The sequence below is a fragment of the Erpetoichthys calabaricus genome, chromosome 13 (genome assembly GCF_900747795.2).
Source record: "Erpetoichthys calabaricus chromosome 13, fErpCal1.3, whole genome shotgun sequence".
NCBI lineage: Eukaryota > Metazoa > Chordata > Cladistia > Polypteriformes > Polypteridae > Erpetoichthys > Erpetoichthys calabaricus.
The window spans coordinates 124,943,652-124,962,774 of NC_041406.2; the positions used below are offsets into that span (position 1 = coordinate 124,943,652).

Consider the following 19,123-nt stretch of genomic DNA (forward strand, 5'->3'; position numbering starts at 1 on the left):
GTTTAGAAATCACGCAACGAAATCTCAAAAGTACTCACATCAAAGGTTCATGTCGCATTTTGGATTCTTCACAAATGAAAAAAAAAATCGCAGATAAAGAAGAAGTACGAAGATTATGTTATGTACAGAGAAAGATACATTTTTGCAAAACCGTTGACAAATTCACGAACCCTCTGCATTACCTAATTTATTTCAGGCTAACTTAAACTGATGCTTTAGATGGCTTCATCTAATGTGATCATAATGATGATAACAGTAACAACATCACCAACTGTTCGAGTTTTAATCGAATACACTGTTTGACCGAACGAAAGAATATCCCCTTATAATGCATTCTTTTATTGAGGATAATAACAATTTTCACAATATTTTATATATATATAATGAGTCGCTTCTGAAGTAGTTTTACAAAATACTTACTGAGTTATATTCTGTTATTATTCTACAGCAGAATCATTTAAGTAGCAAAAACAATAATACAATACAGTAATGTTAAGGTATTACAAGAAGTGAAAAGAAAGCGGCTCATAACATGTGAAAGGAGGCAAAGAGAACAGAAAATGCTCGAAAAATGCAGTTCTTGAATTTGCTGCCTGACGGCCATCAATTTCGTGGAGTTCTTACAAAGCATCGTTTTACTTGCACGTTTTATTTATCCAAATGCTGCCGGATATCTATAAATACTGTCCTAGTGCGCGCTGAAACGTGCCGTTATTTTGCCCGTTAATCGGTACGGATTAATTCAGCGGCAGAAGACATCCCACTGTAAGTTTGAAGCAAAGTTTGAATGGGTAGCTTTTTAAGAAGTTCCCTCCTCCTTTTCGAGCCCTTTACCCTCCCACCACCCCTACCCACTTATTTAATACCACCTCCAAAAGCGTCCTGTTAAACGTTTTGAAGAAAAAAACAGAAATCCCAGAAACGAAACGAAGGGGGGAAAAACAGTTGCTAGTGGAGTAGAAGAGCACTTCACAACTTTAACCTGATGACTACAGGCACTGAGAGCTCTAAACACCTATTTGATGAACACTGGCTATTTATAAATCAGGACTAACTTATTTTATTAATTTACTATACCTTAAACTTGACCAAAAGTGAATAAAAAGATTTTTGACTATTTAGTTCGAAGAAAACATGGAACTGTTCAGCGTCTTGGCGTTTAATGAAGCTCTTTTTGTGGGATTTCTGTGTGCTGGGAAAGAATAAAAGGTCCATTGAAAGGTTTCTGCCAACTTTACCACTGACTTGAAAGAAGACATCTTCGCCAGTCTGCAAAAGGGACCACACAGATCAGCCTAAATTACCTTCGGTTTCCAGCTTTGCAAGGTAATACTTGCGTTACCATTATTTAAAATAAATAAATAATAATAATGAAATGCATTTCACTTCTTAAAAACCGTTAATTGACGCTTAATGCCATACCTTTCAGTGAATAGCATAACTTGATGTGTAAATTGTGAAAGCCTGAACTTGCGTCTCACTGTAAAGCATCATTTCAAGACATTGTTAAATATTTTAAGTTTCATTTGCCTTACATCTAACAATAGGTATAGATGGGTATGAAATTCTCAAGTTTCTTTTTCTTATAAGCGCCGGGATCCCTTAAGGTGCTTCCTACGAAGGCAACTTTGAATGTAATTAGCGGTGGCAGATGTCAGACTTTCACACACTGTTCAACACTTTGCTTTGCAGTTTCCTGAACTAAATATTACTGGCATAAATATGCGTTCAATAAAATATTACAGATACGTTTACATGATATGTGCTCGATAATTAATACAAAATTTCCCGTAATGTGAGTAAAAAAGCTTCACTACGAAATAAAAGTGTATGTGAAGATTTCTGAATGGCACAGTGTCCGTATTTATTTATTTTTAGTGGAGAGCCAAGTGATACACTGGGCATACTTGTCTTCAGTGCTTTCTGCCTGTGACATGATAAGCAAATGTGTCTGTTTATAAATCTTTATTCCTTCCTGCATTTTGCTGCTTATGTTGACTAAGGAGTCAAGGAAACCATGCACACAATAAGACCTTGGCATACTTAACATCACTAAGCAGACAACTTGAACTCGAGTCTTTGTATGCCACTTTCCCTTTCATTGTTTTATTCTATTAACAAAACAGACTACTCATTTGATGACCAACTGGCCATCCCTAATGTACTTCAAGTACTGACACTCACAAATTTAAAAACTTGAGCTGCCTTTATCTTTAATCCTGTTCATTCATGGCCATTGGTCTGCCTGCTCTCTTTGTATATTTTGTAACTGATTAGTACAGGATGCTACACTGTCTCCGTCAAGCTGCCCATACCCCTTGCACTCTACAAGGTTTCAGATCTTATGATAAGTGGAAAGGGGTGCATAAACAGTCCTTTGTATTATATTTTAATAAATAAAGCCCAGATGTAACCTATCAGCCTGACTTTCTTAATGAGTACTCCAAGGAAGATAAAATAAAGGTTTACATGTGGACATCATTAGCATGACGTAGGGAGGCGTTGCAAGAACACGTCAATGGCAATGTTAACTAAAAGACATGTTATTTTATGAGAGTGACCTAATATGAAATAGCCATATTTCTTTTGATGTTTTAATTTGTAAAAAAAAATTAACATGGGTGTGTCACATCAAGTAACGTTTATTTAAATAATCATCTGCAATAAAACATGCATTCTTTTTTTCTCCACATGCCGTTGTTAAGATACATTTTCTGTTATTTGATTGTGACAATGTCAAGCTCATCTATATCCACCCATGCATTTGTTTCTCAAAAATATAAGGAGGGATTTAGTTGACATTTTTTCCACTCATGCATTTTCAAATACATTTAATCAAGTTCAGAATCATGATGGGATGGAACCTAGCCCAGTAGGATTCAACCAGTTCTGGAAGAAGCCTCAGTTCAACATAGGGCACCTTGACCCGCATTTACTCATGTGGGGCAAGTTTAAAGGTACCAATTAACCCAACTGGACCCTTTTTAGGAGTAAAACCTAGGCACAGCCAGTGATCGAGGTGAGATCCATCCATCCATTATCCAACCCGCTATATCCCAACCACAGGGTCACGGGGGTCTGCTGGAGCCAATCCCAGCCAACACAGGGTGCAAGGCAGGAAACAAACCCCAGGCAGGGCGCCAGCCCAAGGTGGGATTCAGACCCAATTATCCTGCAACACAAAGGCAGCAGCACTAACCTTTGTGCCACCATGACTCACAACGTTTGGTTGGTGCTGAGTATGTTGAGTTGGCATGTTCTCCACATGCCTGCATTCATTGCCTCTTAATACTTTGTTTTTTCGCTCAACCCAGAGACATACATCCTAGATGAAACTGGTGACTTTTTACTGACCCTGTGTGCACACGAATAGGCACTGTAATGGACTGACACCATATCCAGGTTTGGTTCCTGCCTTGCATCCACTGCTCTCAGACTGGGCTCTGGCTTCCAGTGTATCTGAATAGATGGTCTAAAATGTTTGAAATATCTATGTGATTATGTTTTCTTTCTTTAAATCTGCTCATTTAAATGGAGTGGAAGATTTTCTACACTGTTCATTTAACCAAGAAATCATTTTAGAATCTGATATTTAAATTTTAAATCCAGCCACTGAAAACAACTTTTCTTAGCTTGTGCCATCCACAGTATGTGAGGTTTATTATCTTAAATCTGCTAACTTTGTTACATTTCACATTTAAACTTTTTATGCCATGGCATCTCATCAGAAACTATTGCCACCTCAAAGAAATGTGACAAGTGGAAGGAGGCCATTCAGTCTATCAGGCTAGCTTGGATAACTGATAGCTGGATCATGGCAACATTTTATCCAAAAAGCTAACAGGTTTTCTATTTTAGCTGCAAGAAAAATGCACCATGTTACCATGACTCTTTGCTTAAAGATGTACTTCCTTAATTTGTAATTGAATGCACCTCTGGTGTCCTTGAGTATTCGATTCACTACTTAACTGAAAGACGTCTGCTGGATCAAGTTTACTGAGGCCTTTGATATTCTCAGTAGTTCTAGAAAGCACTTTGTTGCTCTTTCCAGCATGCATCTGATTGTTGTTCTCTGCACATCTTCTAGTGCTGCTATGCCTTCCTTGTAGTTTGGTGACCAGAATTGCATATGATTCTCCACTACGGACTTGCATAGTCTACACATAATGACACATGATATACATTAAAACGTTTTTGCAATATAATTTTATTTGCAGTATATGGTACTTCTCTACATTGCATAGAGGATAAGAATGTTGCACCATGGTCTCAGATTAAGTTTTGAGCTGAGCTACCATCTGAATTGAATTGTAATGTTCTCCCTGTCTGCATGTTGGTGTTCCCTTGAGGACTCTGTTTTCTTTCATCTGTTGAAGAACTTGGTTTGTGATTGACGGGTGTGTTTATCCTTATCCATCCTTTTCTCTGCTGTTGCTGCTGCTGGCCCAGGCTTTGACATCCTGTGATTCTGGCCAGACTAAGTGGCATGTGAAAATGGATAGCTGAGATCTGTCTTCCTCCTCTTGTCTAAACAAATCACTTCATATCACGTGATGTCTCTAAATTGATTCAGTGTGACTTTGCTCATATGTGTTCAGTAATGAACTGACATATCATCCACTGCAGGTTCAACTCCAGGTGATGGATGGATGCTAAATGTCTGCTTATTATGTAGCTTTTTAGTAGTTATTTTGTACTTCAGATTAAGATAAAACTTGCTTTCTGGTTTTGCATATTTGATTTATTGTTGAAATCAATTAAGTCTCACGATGCCTACATACAGTAGTGCAAAGACAATGTGTAAATATGCATACATAAAGTATGTGAATATTTATATTAATCTCCTAAGTAAAGCAGAAACCTGTTGATTAGCTTTTTCCATCTTCCCCTTAAGAGTCATACATGACAACATTAACAGTAAAGGTTAATTAATCAAGTCCACAACGGCACAGTGGTTAGTGCTCCTGCCACACAATTCCAAGAGACTGGGTTTCATTCCCAGTCCTGGTTGTGATCAATATGGAGTCTGCACATCCTTCTCCTGCATGTGTTGATTTTTTTCTGGGTTTTCCACTCACAGCATAAAGATGTGTTGTAGTATCTGCAGTACCATTTTCAATGTCATACTCTACTTAATATCATTGCTATCCCCCTTACCCTTACACCCTATCTGACCATGTGTTTGCATTCGTACAGATGCTTTTCTTCTTATCTCTGAAATGCATATTTTGCTTTTTTAATAGATGAGGTGTGAGAAGATTGTAACAGGCTTGAAGATTGCTGGGACCACATTATTTGGTGTTTCGCTTCTTCTAGGAATCACTGCTGCCTATATTAAGAGCTACCAATTTGTCAAAACAGACAACTGCTATTTCTCCTTTGGTCTATATGGAGCCATTTTAGTCTTGCACCTTATTATACAAAGTCTGTTTGCTTATTTAGAGCACAGAAAAATGAAGAGATCACTGGAAACTCCAATCAAGCTGAACAAAACAGTTGCTTTGTGCATTGCTGCCTACCAGGAAGACCCTAATTATTTAAGAAAGTGTTTAAATTCTGTAAAAAGACTGACATACCCAGGGGTCAGAGTGATTATGGTCATTGATGGAAATAATGATGATGATCTTTATATGATGGACATCTTTAAAGAAGTGATGGGGAGAGATAAAACTGCTAGCTACATCTGGAAAAGTAACTTTCACCATAAGGGTCCAGATGAAACTGATGAAGCCCATTTGGAAAGCATGCAGCATGTAACAAAGCTGGTTTTGCAGAACAAGTGTGTCTGCATTATGCAGAAATGGGGTGGAAAGCGAGAAGTAATGTACACAGCCTTTAAAGCTCTTGGGAGGAGTGTGGATTACGTACAGGTAAGTCACAGAAATAGAAACAAGTGCCAAATTAAATAGAAGCCAAATAAAGCAGCTTTTGTGAATTTCAGCTTAGCATGTATTACTTTAAATATAGCACAACCAACCATGAACAGTGCATTTATTTATTGAAGTGTGGTGCAGCAAAAGCATCTACCCATGTTTTATAGATCATAATTTCAGTATTATTTGAGGAATGTTTATATAAAACCTAGCTGTAAGCTGAAAAAGTGTTTGCCCAAACTTTCAATAATGGGATAATTTTAATTTTCAGGTGAATATGACTAATGTGACAAAATCAATCAGTAATCTTCTTTGCAATTTTAAAAATCTGTTTTATTAACAAATGATTCAAGTCATAACAAACCTCTATATGAAGAATTTAATTTTTTTAGACTTTATATGAGAATAGGGTAATGAGGTCATTATTCTGGATATCATGAAATGTATTCACATATATATGACTGTAAGACAAACATCCATTTATTTTGCATGCAACATACAGTATCTTGCAAATTTCCATTCAGATAATATGTCCAAAAGTCATGTTTTAATCTACCTTCATCTGTGCCTTCAAGCACTGTTTGAAAGACATATTGTAAAATAACAGCTGACAGACCATCAGGTTTATGTGTGTGACTTGGAAAAGCAGAGGAGTCCAGCCATTCAGCCATAGACCTTGGGACAGTAGAGGCAGGAGGTTCCATTTCAGAATGACTTTCCCAGGTTTAACATCTCATTTCCTTCTATTAACATTTTTGTCTGACTTATCAGAGTCTGTCTCAGAATGAACTGCCACTTGATGACATGGGATCATTCTATGGCTAGGGTCTACTCAGTTAGTTATCTTTTGTAAAACAGAACCTGGTGGTGTTTTTGAACCACTGCTTCTGGCCACCCCGTATTCTGTGACCTTGGCTCAGCTGGGAGTACAGGACATGTGTGGGATGATAAAAGTCAGGTATTCTGAGGCAATGGCCCTTAAGGCAGAGTTGTTTCTACAAGGTCAAGGATTTAGTGGTGGTTAAGATTGCCTCATTGAGAATGCCGGAACTGTTATAAGGAAAACTCCCTTCGAAGCTGTGCTGATTGAATCTCTCACTAGTTTTTAGGTGACAATGGTAATTAATCCAGATATCACTATCTTATGGGTGAGTAGTGGAGAAAAAATAAATAAATAAAAATAAAAAACAACCTTTAAGAAGCAAAGCTTTCTATTAGCTTGGTTCTCTTTTTGAAGTCATAGCTCTCCAGTGGCAAAGTGCTGACAAAGCTGATGTAGTATTTAACTTCTTTCTTGATAGTTGTCTTTTGGAAAAGTTGGCTGCTGAGTTATAGAAAGTGGTCAGATAACTTACAAATCTTCACCAGAGATGTCCTCTGCTGAGAATGTAGGTATCTATCCAGAGACATCATGGAAGATGATATTGTTTTTGCCCTGATGCTAAGGGGCAGTCCTAAACTCTTGTGGACCTTATCAAAGACAGTCAATGTATTCTGAATTATTCTGAAAAGGAGTCAAAAATGGCACAGTCATCTGGATATTGGAAGTTGATGATTTTCTAAAATTTACTAGATTGTAGGTTAAAAAGCATCCAGTCAAAATATTTTTGAATCTCAATACCAGAGGGTGAGCCTTCAGAGACAAGAAACAGAATAGATTGGAGGTAAATGGCAAAAAAAAAAGCTGGCATGATGATCCCACCATGTTTGACTCCTGTCTGAATTGTGACGTGGTCTGACAAAAGTCAGCTGCAGCTATCTGGTCATATAGCAGCCTCAAGGTAGTAAAGGATTTGGTAGGACATCTGAGTCTAAGGAACCTTCAGAGGGCTTACTGACTGATTGAGTTTAAGGCCTCTATGTAATACACATAGTAAATGATATATATATATATATATATATATATATATATATATATATATATATATATATATATATATATATATATATATATATATATATATATATATATATACTGCGGTAGGTTGGCACCTTGCCTGGGATTGGTTCCTGCCTTGTGCCCTGTGTTGGCTGGGATTGGATCCAGCAGACCCCCGTGACCCTGTGTTCGGATTCAGCGGGTTGGAAAATGGATGGATGGATGGATATACAGTATATGTTACCGCTAAAGCTCAAAAGCCGTTAATGTGCACATTACCTAGCTAATCTGCAGATTAACTGATTTGCTCCGTTAACGTGCGGAATCAAGAGTTTTCCGCATTTTACCTAGGTAATGTGCACATTAACGGCTTCCGTATCATTAAAGTTCAAAAGTTTGTTTCTCTCATTTCCTTTCCCTACTCCTTCCCCCTCTCCCTCCACTTTTAGTTTGGTTTCGCCAGCGTCTTGTTGTCACCGGTTGTTTTTATTTCTCATAATTTGCTTCGGCTGCCAGTGCGTAGCATAGCTAATTCTGGTTTCAAATTCGTTTCTGCCTGTTAGCGTGTGAATTTGTGTTGTGATTTTTTTTAAAGCAGATAAATTTAACTCCTAGTATGCAAGCAAGCACCGAAATGGTGAGTAAAATGAAGAAAAGATTCTTCGCAAACCTCTTTAGCGAAGATTCAAAATATAATAGTGTTTTAATGACAAAATGAAAGTATGATTCCATAATTGAAGATGTAAAGCGAATAAAAGTTTCCAAGAAGAAAGAATCATCTCGAGATTATCGAATAATTCAAAGGTATGATGTGTTGACTGTACAAGGCTGTGAAAAACTCATTGAGCTGTTGTCAGATGCGCGAGAAAGTGTGAAAAAGTTTGTACATGCCGAAGAATTGTTTGACATATTGTATCCTACTCATTTGTCAATTGGCCACGGTGGAAGAGACAGAATGATCAAGCAATTAAAAACACTTTATAAAAACATAACCCAAGCCCAAATAAAATGTTTTTGGATTTATGCAAACCTTGTCAACAAAAACAAAAAAGTGCGAAAAAAGGGATTGTTGTAAAGCCGATTATTTCATCGCATTTCAATAGCAGATGCCAGGTGGATCTCATCGATCTCATCGGACGCAAATTTTGTAATGAAATCTTAGAATGTGTAACACAGTTGTGGCCAAAAATCAAAATGGTTAATTAACCATAAATAAACAATCCCTTGGTACTGGGCAGGGTTTCAGAAAATGTGACTGCAAATCTAAATGTACCACAAATAGGTGTGCTTGTTGCAAAAACTAATTGCTATGTAATTCAAAGTGTCAACAATCTTTAGATTGCACTAATAAGTAAGCATAATTTTATCATATGTTTTGCAAATTCATTTCCTTAATTGTAATAATATTTTAAACCGTTTGATTCTTTGTATTATAGTTTTTTGATTGATGATTGATTCTATCAACTAATTTGTTGATTGTTTGATTGTATTAACTTGATTCTTTAGATATCGAAAAATAAATAAATTACATTATGTTAATTTAAGTGTACAGAAACGTTGCTGTTGTTCCAGCAAAGATCTTATTTTCACTTTAACAAGTGCCTAGTAGGTAATGTGCAGATTATCTAGGTAATTTGCAGATTACCTGGGTAATTTGAGAAATGAAACAATTTTTGGCACTTTAACGGATAACCCTAGTTAATCTGCACATTACCTAGATAATCTGTAGAATAACTGATTTCTGCACTTCAGCTTGCACCCATGGGGCTCGGCCGGGCACAGCCCGAAGAGGCAACGTGGGTCCCCCTTCCCATGGGCTCACCACCTATGGGAGGGGCCAAGGAGGTCAGGTGCAGTGTGAGTTGGGTGGTGGCCGAAGGCGGGGACCTTGGCGGTCCGATCCTCGGCTACAGAAGCTGGCTCTTGGGACGTGGAATGTCACCTCTCTGAAGGGGAAGGAGCCTGAGCTTGTGCGCGAGGTTGAGAGGTTCCGGCTAGATATAGTCGGGCTCACCTTGACGCACAGCTTGGACAATGGAACCAATCTCCTTGAGAGGGGCTGGACTCTGTACCACTCTGGAGTTGCCCCCAGTGAGAGGCGCCGAGCGGGTGTGGGCATACTTATTGCCCCCCGACTTGGAGCCTGTACATTGGGGTTTACCCCGATGGACGAGAGGGTAGCCTCCTTCCGCCTTCGGGTGGGGGGACGGGTCCTAACTGTTGTTTGTGTGTATGCACCAAACAGCAGTTCGCAGTACCCAACCTTTTTGGAGTCCCTAGAGGGGGTGCTAGAGGGCATACCTTCTGTTGACTCCCTCGTACTGCTGGGAGACTTCAATGCTCACATGGGCAATGACAGTGAAACCTGGAAGGGTGTGATTGGGAGGAATGGCCCCCCCGATCTGAACCCGAGTGGTGTTTTGTTATTGGACTTCTGTGCTCGTCATGGATTGTCCATAACGAACACCATGTTCAAGCATAGGGGTGTTCATATGTGCACTTGGCACCAGGACACTCTAGGCCTCAGTTTGATGATCGACTTTGTGGTCGTGTTGTCGGACTTGCAGCCACATGTCTTGAACACTCGGGTGAAGAGAGGGGCAGGGCTGTCAACTGATCACCATCTGGTGGTGAGTTAGCTTCGATGGTGGGGGAGGATGCCGGTCAGGCGTGGTAGGCCCAAATGTGTTGTGAGGGTCTGCTGGGAACGTCTGGCAGAGCCCCCTGTCAGAAGGAGCTTCAACTCCCACTTCCGGCAGAACTTCGACCATGTCCCGAGGGTGGTGGGGGACATTGAGTCGAAATGGGCCATGTTCCATGCCTCTATTGTTGAGGTGGCTGACCGGAACTGTGGCCGTAAGGTGGTCAGTGCCTGTCGTGGCGGCAATCCCCGAACCCGTTGGTGGACACCGGCGGTGAGGGATGCTGTCAAGCTGAAGAAGGAGTCCTACCGGTCGCTTTTGTCCTGTGGGACTCTGGAGGCAGCTGATAGGTACCGGCAGGCCAAGTGGAATGCGGCTTCGGTGGTTGCTGAGGCAAAAACTCGGGCATGGGAGGAGTTTGGGGAGGCCATGGAGAACGACTTTTGGACGGCTTCGAGGAGATTCTGGTCCACCGTTCGGCGTCTCAGGAGGGGGAAGCAGTGCAGTGTCAACACTGTATATGGTGGGGATGGTGTGCTGCTGACCTCGACTCGGGACGTTGTGGGTCGGTGGGGGGAGTACTTCGAAGACCTCCTCAATCCCACTAACATTCCTTCCAATGAGGAACCAGAGCCTGGGGACTCGGAGGTGGGCTCCCCCATCTCTGGGACTGAGGTCACCGAGGTGGTCAAAAAACTCCTTGGTGGCAGGGCCCCGGGGGTGGATGAGATATGCCCGGAGTTCCTCAAGGCTCTGGATGTTGTAGGGTTGTCTTGGTTGACACGTCTCTGCAACATCGCATGGACATCAGGGACAGTGCCTCTGGATTGCCAGACCGGGGTGGTGGTCCCCCTCTTTAAGAAAGGGGACCGGAGGGTGTGTTCCAACTACAGAGGGATCACACTCCTCAGCCTCCCTGGAAAAGTCTATTCGGGGGTTCCGGAGAGGAGGGTCCGTCGGATAGTTGAACCTCGGATTCAGGCGGAACAGTGTGGCTTTCGTCCTGGTCGCGGAACAGTGGACCAGCTCTACACCCTTAGCAGAATCCTGGAGGGTGCATGGGAGTTCGCCCAGCCAGTCTACATGTGTTTTGTGGACTTGGAAAAAGCGTTCGACCGTGTCCCTCGGGGAAACCTGTGGGGGGTGCTCTGGGAGTATGGGATACCGGACCCTCTGATAAGGGATGTTCGGTCCCTGTACAACCGGTGTCAGAGCTTGGTCCGGGATGGGAATCAGCACCTCCAAATCTGAGACCATGGTACTCAGCCAGAAAAGGGTGGAATGCCCTCTCAGGGTTGGGAGCGAGATCCTGCCTCAAGTGGAGGAGTTCAAGTATCTAGGGGTCTTGTTCACGAGTGAGGGAAGAATGGAGCGTGAGATCGACAGGCGGATCGGTGCAGCATCCGCAGTGATGTGGGCTCTGCATCGGTCTCTCATGGTGAAAAAGGAGCTGAGCCGTAAGGCAAAGCTCTCAATTTACCAGTCGATCTATGTTCCTACCCTCACCTATGGTCATGAGCTATGGGTAGTGACCGAAAGAACGAGATCGCGAATACAAGCAGCTGAAATGAGTTTCCTCCGCAGGGTGTCTGGGCTCTCCCTTAAAGATAGGGTGAGAAGCTCAGTCATCTGGGAGGGGCTCAGAGTAGAGCCGCTGCTCCTCCGCATCAAGAGGAGTCAGATGAGGTGGCTCGGGCATCTAATCAGGATGCCTCCTGGACGCCTCCCTGGTGAGGTGTTCCGGGCACGTCCAACTGGGAGGAGACCCCGGGTAAGACCCAGGACACGCTGGAGGGACTATGTCTCCCGGCTGGCCTGGGAACGCCTCGGGATTCTCCCGGAAGAGCTAGAAGAAGTGGCCGGAGAGAGGGAAGTCTGGGTATATCTGCTCAAGCTGCTGCCCCTGCGACCCAACCTCGGATAAGTGGAAGAGGATGGATGGATGGATGGATGGATATATATATATATATATATATATATATATGTAGCTTCAAAAATATAAGGTGTCATCAGGCACGGGTAAGACGCGTGTCAAAAGAATTCACAGAGTCCAAGAGTTCGTTTTAAAGGTTTTTAGTGAAAGTTAAAAGCGAATGATCCAAACAAGAATAAAAGAAAAAATATTTACACACGTAGAATAAAAGGCAAAAAAGGGAAAAATGAATCTTCTATAAACTTAGCTTTTCTTGAGAGACTTTAGTATTTTTATACTTAAAGGTTCTTAATTTCTTCTGTCCTACTTAAAGGTTCTTAATTTCTTCTTTTCTACTTAAAGGTTCTTCTTCTGTATGCTTTACGTACGGCACAACACATAAATTAAGTGCTGTTAAGTGCATATTTACTTCACGCACTCTAAAGGCTCGTAAGCCAGTTGGCACATAAGCAATGCCCAGGCACGGTGACGTGCAATCACGGTTAAAAACCATATGCCTCTACACCTTATACAACACAAGGCTGACACTAACTCACAGGAGAATAATGTTTACTCCAAGCTATTAGAAATGGCAAGAACATACCAAAATGATTCTATTCATGGAGGTTATAGGAACCTTCCATAGTTTATGCATTGTCATCTAATAAACATTCATGAATCTTATAGAACAAGGAAAATGGCTCTTACAATATATATATATATATATATATATATATATATATATATATATATATATATATATATATATATATATATATACATACATACATACATACAGTACTGTGCAAAAGTTTTAGGCAGGTGTGAAAAAATGCTATAAACACAGAATGCTTTCATAAATGGAAGTGTTAATCATTTATTTTCATCAATCAACAAAATGCAGTGAATGAACAAAAGAGAAATCTAAATCAAATCAATATTTGGTGTGACCACCCTTTGCCTTCAAAACAGCATCAATTCTTCTAGGTACACTTGCACACAGTTTTTGAAGGAACTCGGCTGGTAGGTTGTTTCAAACATCTTGGAGAACTAACCACAGATCTTCTGTGGATGTAGGCTTCCTCACATCCTTCTGTCTCTTCATGTAATCCCAGACACACTCAATGATGTTGAGATCAGGGCTCTGTGGGGGCCATACCATCACTTCCAGGACTTCTTGTTCTTCTTTACACTGAAGATAGTTCTTAATGACTTTGGCTGTGTGTTTGGGGTCGTTGTCCTGCTGCAGAATAAATTTGGGGCCAATCATACATCTCCCTGATGGTATTGCATGATGGATAAGTATCTGCCTATATTTCTCAGCATTGAGAACACCATTAATCCTGACCAAATCTCCAACTCCATTTGCAGAAATGCAGCCCCAAACGTTCAAGGAACCCCCACCATGCTTCACTGTTGCCTGCAGACACTCATTATTGTACGGCTCTCCAGCCCTTCGAGGAACAAAGTGCCTTCTGTTACAGCCAAATATTTCAAATTTTGACTCATCAGTCCAGAGCACCTGCTGCCATTTTTCTGCACCCCAGTTCCTATGTTTTCGTGCATACTTGAGTCGCTTGGCCTTGTTTCCACGTCGGAGGTATGGCTTTTTGGCTGCAACTCATCCATGAAGACCACTTCTGGCCAGACTTCTCCGGACAATAGATGGGTGTACCTGGGTCCCACTAGTTTCTGCCAGTTCTGAGCTGATGGCACTGCTGGACATCTTCCGATTTTGAAGGGTAATAAGCTTGATGTGTCTTTCATCTGCTACACTAAGTTTCCTTGGCCGACCACTTCGTCTATGATCTTCAGCGTTGCCCGTTTCTTTGTGTATCTTCAAAAGAGCTTGAACAGCACATCTTGAAACCCCAGTCTGCTTTGAAATCTTTGTCTGGGAGAGACCTTGCTGATGCAGTAGAACTACCTTGTGTCTTGTTGCTGTGCTCAATCTTGTCATGACATGAAACTGTCTTCCACAACCTCACCTTGGTAGCAGAGTTTGACTGTTCCTCACCCAGTTTTAAGCCTCCTACACAGCTGTTTCTGATTCAGTTAATGACTGTGTTTCAACCTACGTGTGACATTGATGATCATTAGCACCTGTTTGGTAGAATTGGTTGATCATACACCTGACTAGAATCCTACAAAATCCCTGAGCTTTGTGCAAGTGTACCTATAAGAATTGATGCTGGTTTGAAGGCAAAAGGTAGTAACAACAAATATTGATTTGATTTAGATTTTTCTTTTGTTCGCTCACTTTGCATTTTGTAAATTGATAACAATAAACAATCATTATTTATATTTCTGAAAGCATTCTTTGTTTACAGCAATTTTTCACACCTGCCTAAAATTTTTGCACAGTACTGTATATATTGTATATATGCATGTATTTGTTCCAGTTTCTTCCACCCTGCATTGTTGTAAGTCACATTGATAATCGATAGATACAGTAGATGAACCTGGTCTCCTTATTTCAAATTGAACAGATGAATCTGTTTCAGTTATTCATCATAGTTCACATTTTACAGTCCTAGAGTAAGTCTACTAATTTTTTCATACTTTATGCTATATCTATATCCATATAGATAGATAGATAGATAGATAGATAGATAGATAGATAGATAGATAGATAGATAGATAGATAGATAGATAGATAGATAGATAGATAGATAGATAGATAGATGTGGGATTTCTAACCTGGTGCTTTGTGAGTATGATTTTGAGAATATGCTTGAACTGAAGTCAAGTACCAGAGTGGTTTGCTCCTGCCTTGTAACTAATATTCCTGCGATAGACTCCAGCTGCAATAAACCTGAATTGCATTGTGGCAGTTTGAAATTGTTCATTTTTTTAAACAATTATCTGTGATGATTGGTATAATCTGATTTTTTATATAATGGAGTAGTGTTGGCTAGTTTCTTGTCCCTAGGGATTTCATTAGTTTGTAGTAACTTCAAAATAGTTAGATTTTATAGATTAGCATACAGTGCCCTACTTATGTGAAAACTCTGTATAGTATTGTTCTTCACCCCAAAGTTAATGCTCATCTTTGTTTTTCTATATCAGCATGGCATTAATCTTTGCATCTACAGGACAAAAACCAAAACTGGAGAATTTCCAAGGAATTTTTTTTTTGTTTCACTGATGAAGTAGGAAGCCTCAAGAACACTTAAATGCTACACTCCCCTTTTCTGACATGGTCCGTTGACCCAGCTTTAAGTTAAAAGCTGCGTTTTAGGCTAAACTACTATAGTCTCAATTCTCATATAATTTGCTCTTACTAATATCACCATTAAATATTTAAGATTAACTTCACTATATTTGTGTCTGCTATAGTTAACATTCTATTTTTTAGAGTTAGCATTGTAGGGCAGTGCTTAATGCTGCTCCTTATCAGGTCAAATAAACTGGCTCCTTACCTATCAGTGTGGAGTTTGCTCATTCTCCCCCTGCTCATTCTCCCCCTGCTACAATTATTCCAGGTTGAAAAATCACTTTCTTTAAAACCATGTTACTCAATGGAGAAATGGTAGCAATGCCTGTACTCTTCAAGCAACCACAGTAATTAACATCATGGGTTTAGCATTTGGCAGTAGGAAAAGATGACTCCTGCCGAGTTGCTATGGTTCAAGATTTTAATTGGAAGACCTTTGAACCTTGATTTGACCAGTCTCCTCTTATTTAGCCCTGTAGGGTAATTTGATTGAAAGTGACAATGCTGGAAACATGATTAAGAATTACCTGTCCCACTGAGTATTTTTTTTTATAATAATTGTTTTTTAATCTTTGTAAAATAATTGGCATTAAATTGAAATAAGTATAAAACTACCCAAGGCCAGTAAATATATTCAATATGAAGATTAAAAATATTTTTAAATATCTTCCCTGTAGTTGCTGTTGCACAGTTCCTATTTGTTGGTGCCACATCGATCTACAGACCTTCGATTCTCAGTCAGATCCAGATGGAGTTTTCAAGTATTCCCAATGTCTGGTTAGCCTTTCTGTGAATACTGTGATTTCCTCAGCATCCCAAAAGCATGCACATTAGCTTAATTGTTAAATCTAAAATGTGTGAATTTATGGTTGAAAGTAGCCTGAAATAGACTTGTGCCCTTTCCATAACTGATTCCTGCTTTGAGCATTTTGCCATCTAGCTGTTTAATAGAAAATGTAAAGTGATAAAAGGAATGAATCATAGCATGCTGCAAATAAAGACTATATTGTATATAATCATTTTTTTTTAAATATTTCCACTGAAGTAAAATACTGTATCTCATTCAAAAAATATTTCAAGATGTTCAAGGTACACTATTAAACGTAATGATTCATTACTGGCATTTTATGGTTCTTTACTGAGTTGTGTGGTTCCTTGTAGAACCATTGCTTGACTGAGCATCATTTCATTCTGAAAAGGAGGCCTTTTAAAATCAGAAACCTATTGGCATTTCACAATTAGGTGTGAAGACAGGCATTGGGAAGAGTTACAATGAGAAGATACAACAAAATACAATCTTACATTTTAATAAATATGTCATCAACAAGACCTATAAAATGTTTAACTGACTTGATTTTAAATGCTGTGAATTTTAGCTTGCTATTGATAGAATTTCCCCAGTAACAGAAACAGAAATTTGAATTCCTATATTGTTTTAACTCCTTAGAGTGCTTTCATAATATCATGACAGAAGAAATACTGTTTGGTTTAATTAAAAAATGCAGCTAAGAATCATTAGCCTATGAGGGTTTAAAGGAGTCTTCTCTATTGGGAGTGAACCAGTTAGGACCCAATCATGGGGCACCAAATATAAGGAAACCAGTAAATGTGGTGATTCCAATCCTATGAATGTAACTCCACTTACGATCTTTAACATGCTCAACTCCCAAAGGGCATTTTGGCCATTCATGAGGCAATCCAAACATCTGTAGAAGGTGTGTTTCTGGCGTTCATTTTTCTTAAAACACATATGAACATTATTAACAGCTTTTCCCTGTCTTTCTCTAGCTGGCTTGCTTCTGGCACACTCTTACTTGTAAGTCAGTTTTGGAATTGTGAGCAATCATTTGACTTTATTAATATCACCCCTATTAGTGGTCTTCTTCTTTGATATTATGTAATGAAAAGGCTTGGTGTGAGTTTTCTGGGTTGGAGGTAGAGGGACTAGATTTCTCCAGCTGCTCCATACTCCTAAAGCTCAGTGTCTGTGGTGAAGATGCCCAGTGCTGTTACTGTCAGGTGACAAGCCTTTTGAGATCCTCTGTAATGCAAACGGGTATTCAATATATCCTGAATTCCCTGGTCTATCTGAGACAGAACAGGTACAAAGAATCTCCTCTTCCATTGTTGAGTTTTCCTTAAAATCCTATGTTTGCTGGATTAGGACATGTAGCTGCCCCAGAATGCCCTTACATTCTGTACCCAGTATAACTAACTGAGGCACATCTTCAGTAGAGACTCCCACATCCATACATAGCAGCACAACTTGAACGTTTTCAGGTGCACTCAGCCTGGGTAAATCAAAGTAATTATTTAGCACTATGTTTCCAGTTTTACAAATGGACAATACTGTATCATACCCTGTTTGTCACAATTCTGAGAGTTTTCCGCTGGCTCTGTGTCCCCCCTTTAATTATCCACATCATTAAAGTTGATCAGTCCAACCGACATCATCACTGCATGCAGCTCACGTATTGGATTGGAAAACTTGGGTTCTGAGTTCATGGCAGTTTGGGTCTGTCTGTTTGTCTTGGTTCCTCATCTCCCTCAGATTTTTAAGGACAGATGTCAAGGTAACAGATAATATTTCGTCCTACTTTTATTAGAATGCAAAACCAAAGTCAGAGTGAAGTATTAACACCTGGGAAAATAAAGCACATTTTAAACAAGGAAAACAATAGCTCTGTTACCATCCTGGTAGCCATTCAACTTCTCATTTACATACCCCATCCTAACTATGCTTGAGCTTCTCTTCATGAAAATGCTTGAAATGCTTGTTCCTGTTCTGATAGAAGTTTTTAACTTGACTGTTATGGAGAAGGCTATAACGCTCCTCCCAGAGCAGCACACCTTCCAGAGTGACAGCAATTTGTTAATTCTAACAGAAACACTGCATGAGAGCACCCTCTAGTGGCCCTGATTTCCCTGCACCTTTAAGGCAAGATGTTACAAGCAACATGCAGGCTCCACATGTACCCAATCTTGGATGGGTGTCCTCTTGATAGCAGAAGGTTTTTTCTCCTGCCCATACACTTCTTAATTAGTGAAGGGTTAGGCAGTTTCTGGGTGGTCTGAAATGTAACAGCCTGGAGATGTCATGCCTAACAGGCATCTCCCTTTGTGCTTGGGAGTGAGGGTCAGACACTCGCCTGTAACAGTGAGACAAAGCACTGATTGTTCCTCTCTTTTTTGAAAGTTCTTTGACAAGATGTTACTTAGCTAATACTTAACCAAATATTTTAATCCTGTGGCAGTACCTGTGCTTCCCTTGCTGACTTATGTATCTATCACACTGTATAATATTCGTAAATGTGTTGCAAAAGTAGAACATTGGAGAATGAAAAAGGCTTGGAGTATCAAATAGATAGCTCAGTTTATTAGCCCGTTGATCAAAAGATGGTAATTGATAAATACAAGATAATTTAGACAAATGTATATATATAAAATGTCAGTAAGATCTATCCTCTTTCTTCAAGTGGTCTACAAAATGAAAAATATTTCCCTGTGGGTTGCTAAAAATTGGGTGGACCAGAAGAGGAAGGGTCAGAGGTGGAGTTACAGGTTGTTTTCAGTGTCTTCCTCTTTCTGGTGAAAAGGAAG

At 40.0% G+C, this 19,123-nt stretch overlaps 1 protein-coding gene across 1 annotated transcript in view; it reads left to right on the plus strand.

Annotated features, from left to right (window-relative positions):
• The first annotated feature begins 493 nt into the window (after positions 1 to 493).
• Positions 494 to 19,123, plus strand: part of has2 (hyaluronan synthase 2) — a 28,342-nt gene continuing 9,712 nt past the window's right edge. Inside the window, exons 1-2 of the mRNA XM_028817799.2 lie at positions 494 to 1,326; positions 5,244 to 5,870. Of these exons, the coding sequence (XP_028673632.1) occupies positions 5,244 to 5,870 (627 nt within the window). The 5' untranslated portion in view covers positions 494 to 1,326. The remainder of the gene's footprint in view (positions 1,327 to 5,243; positions 5,871 to 19,123) is intronic.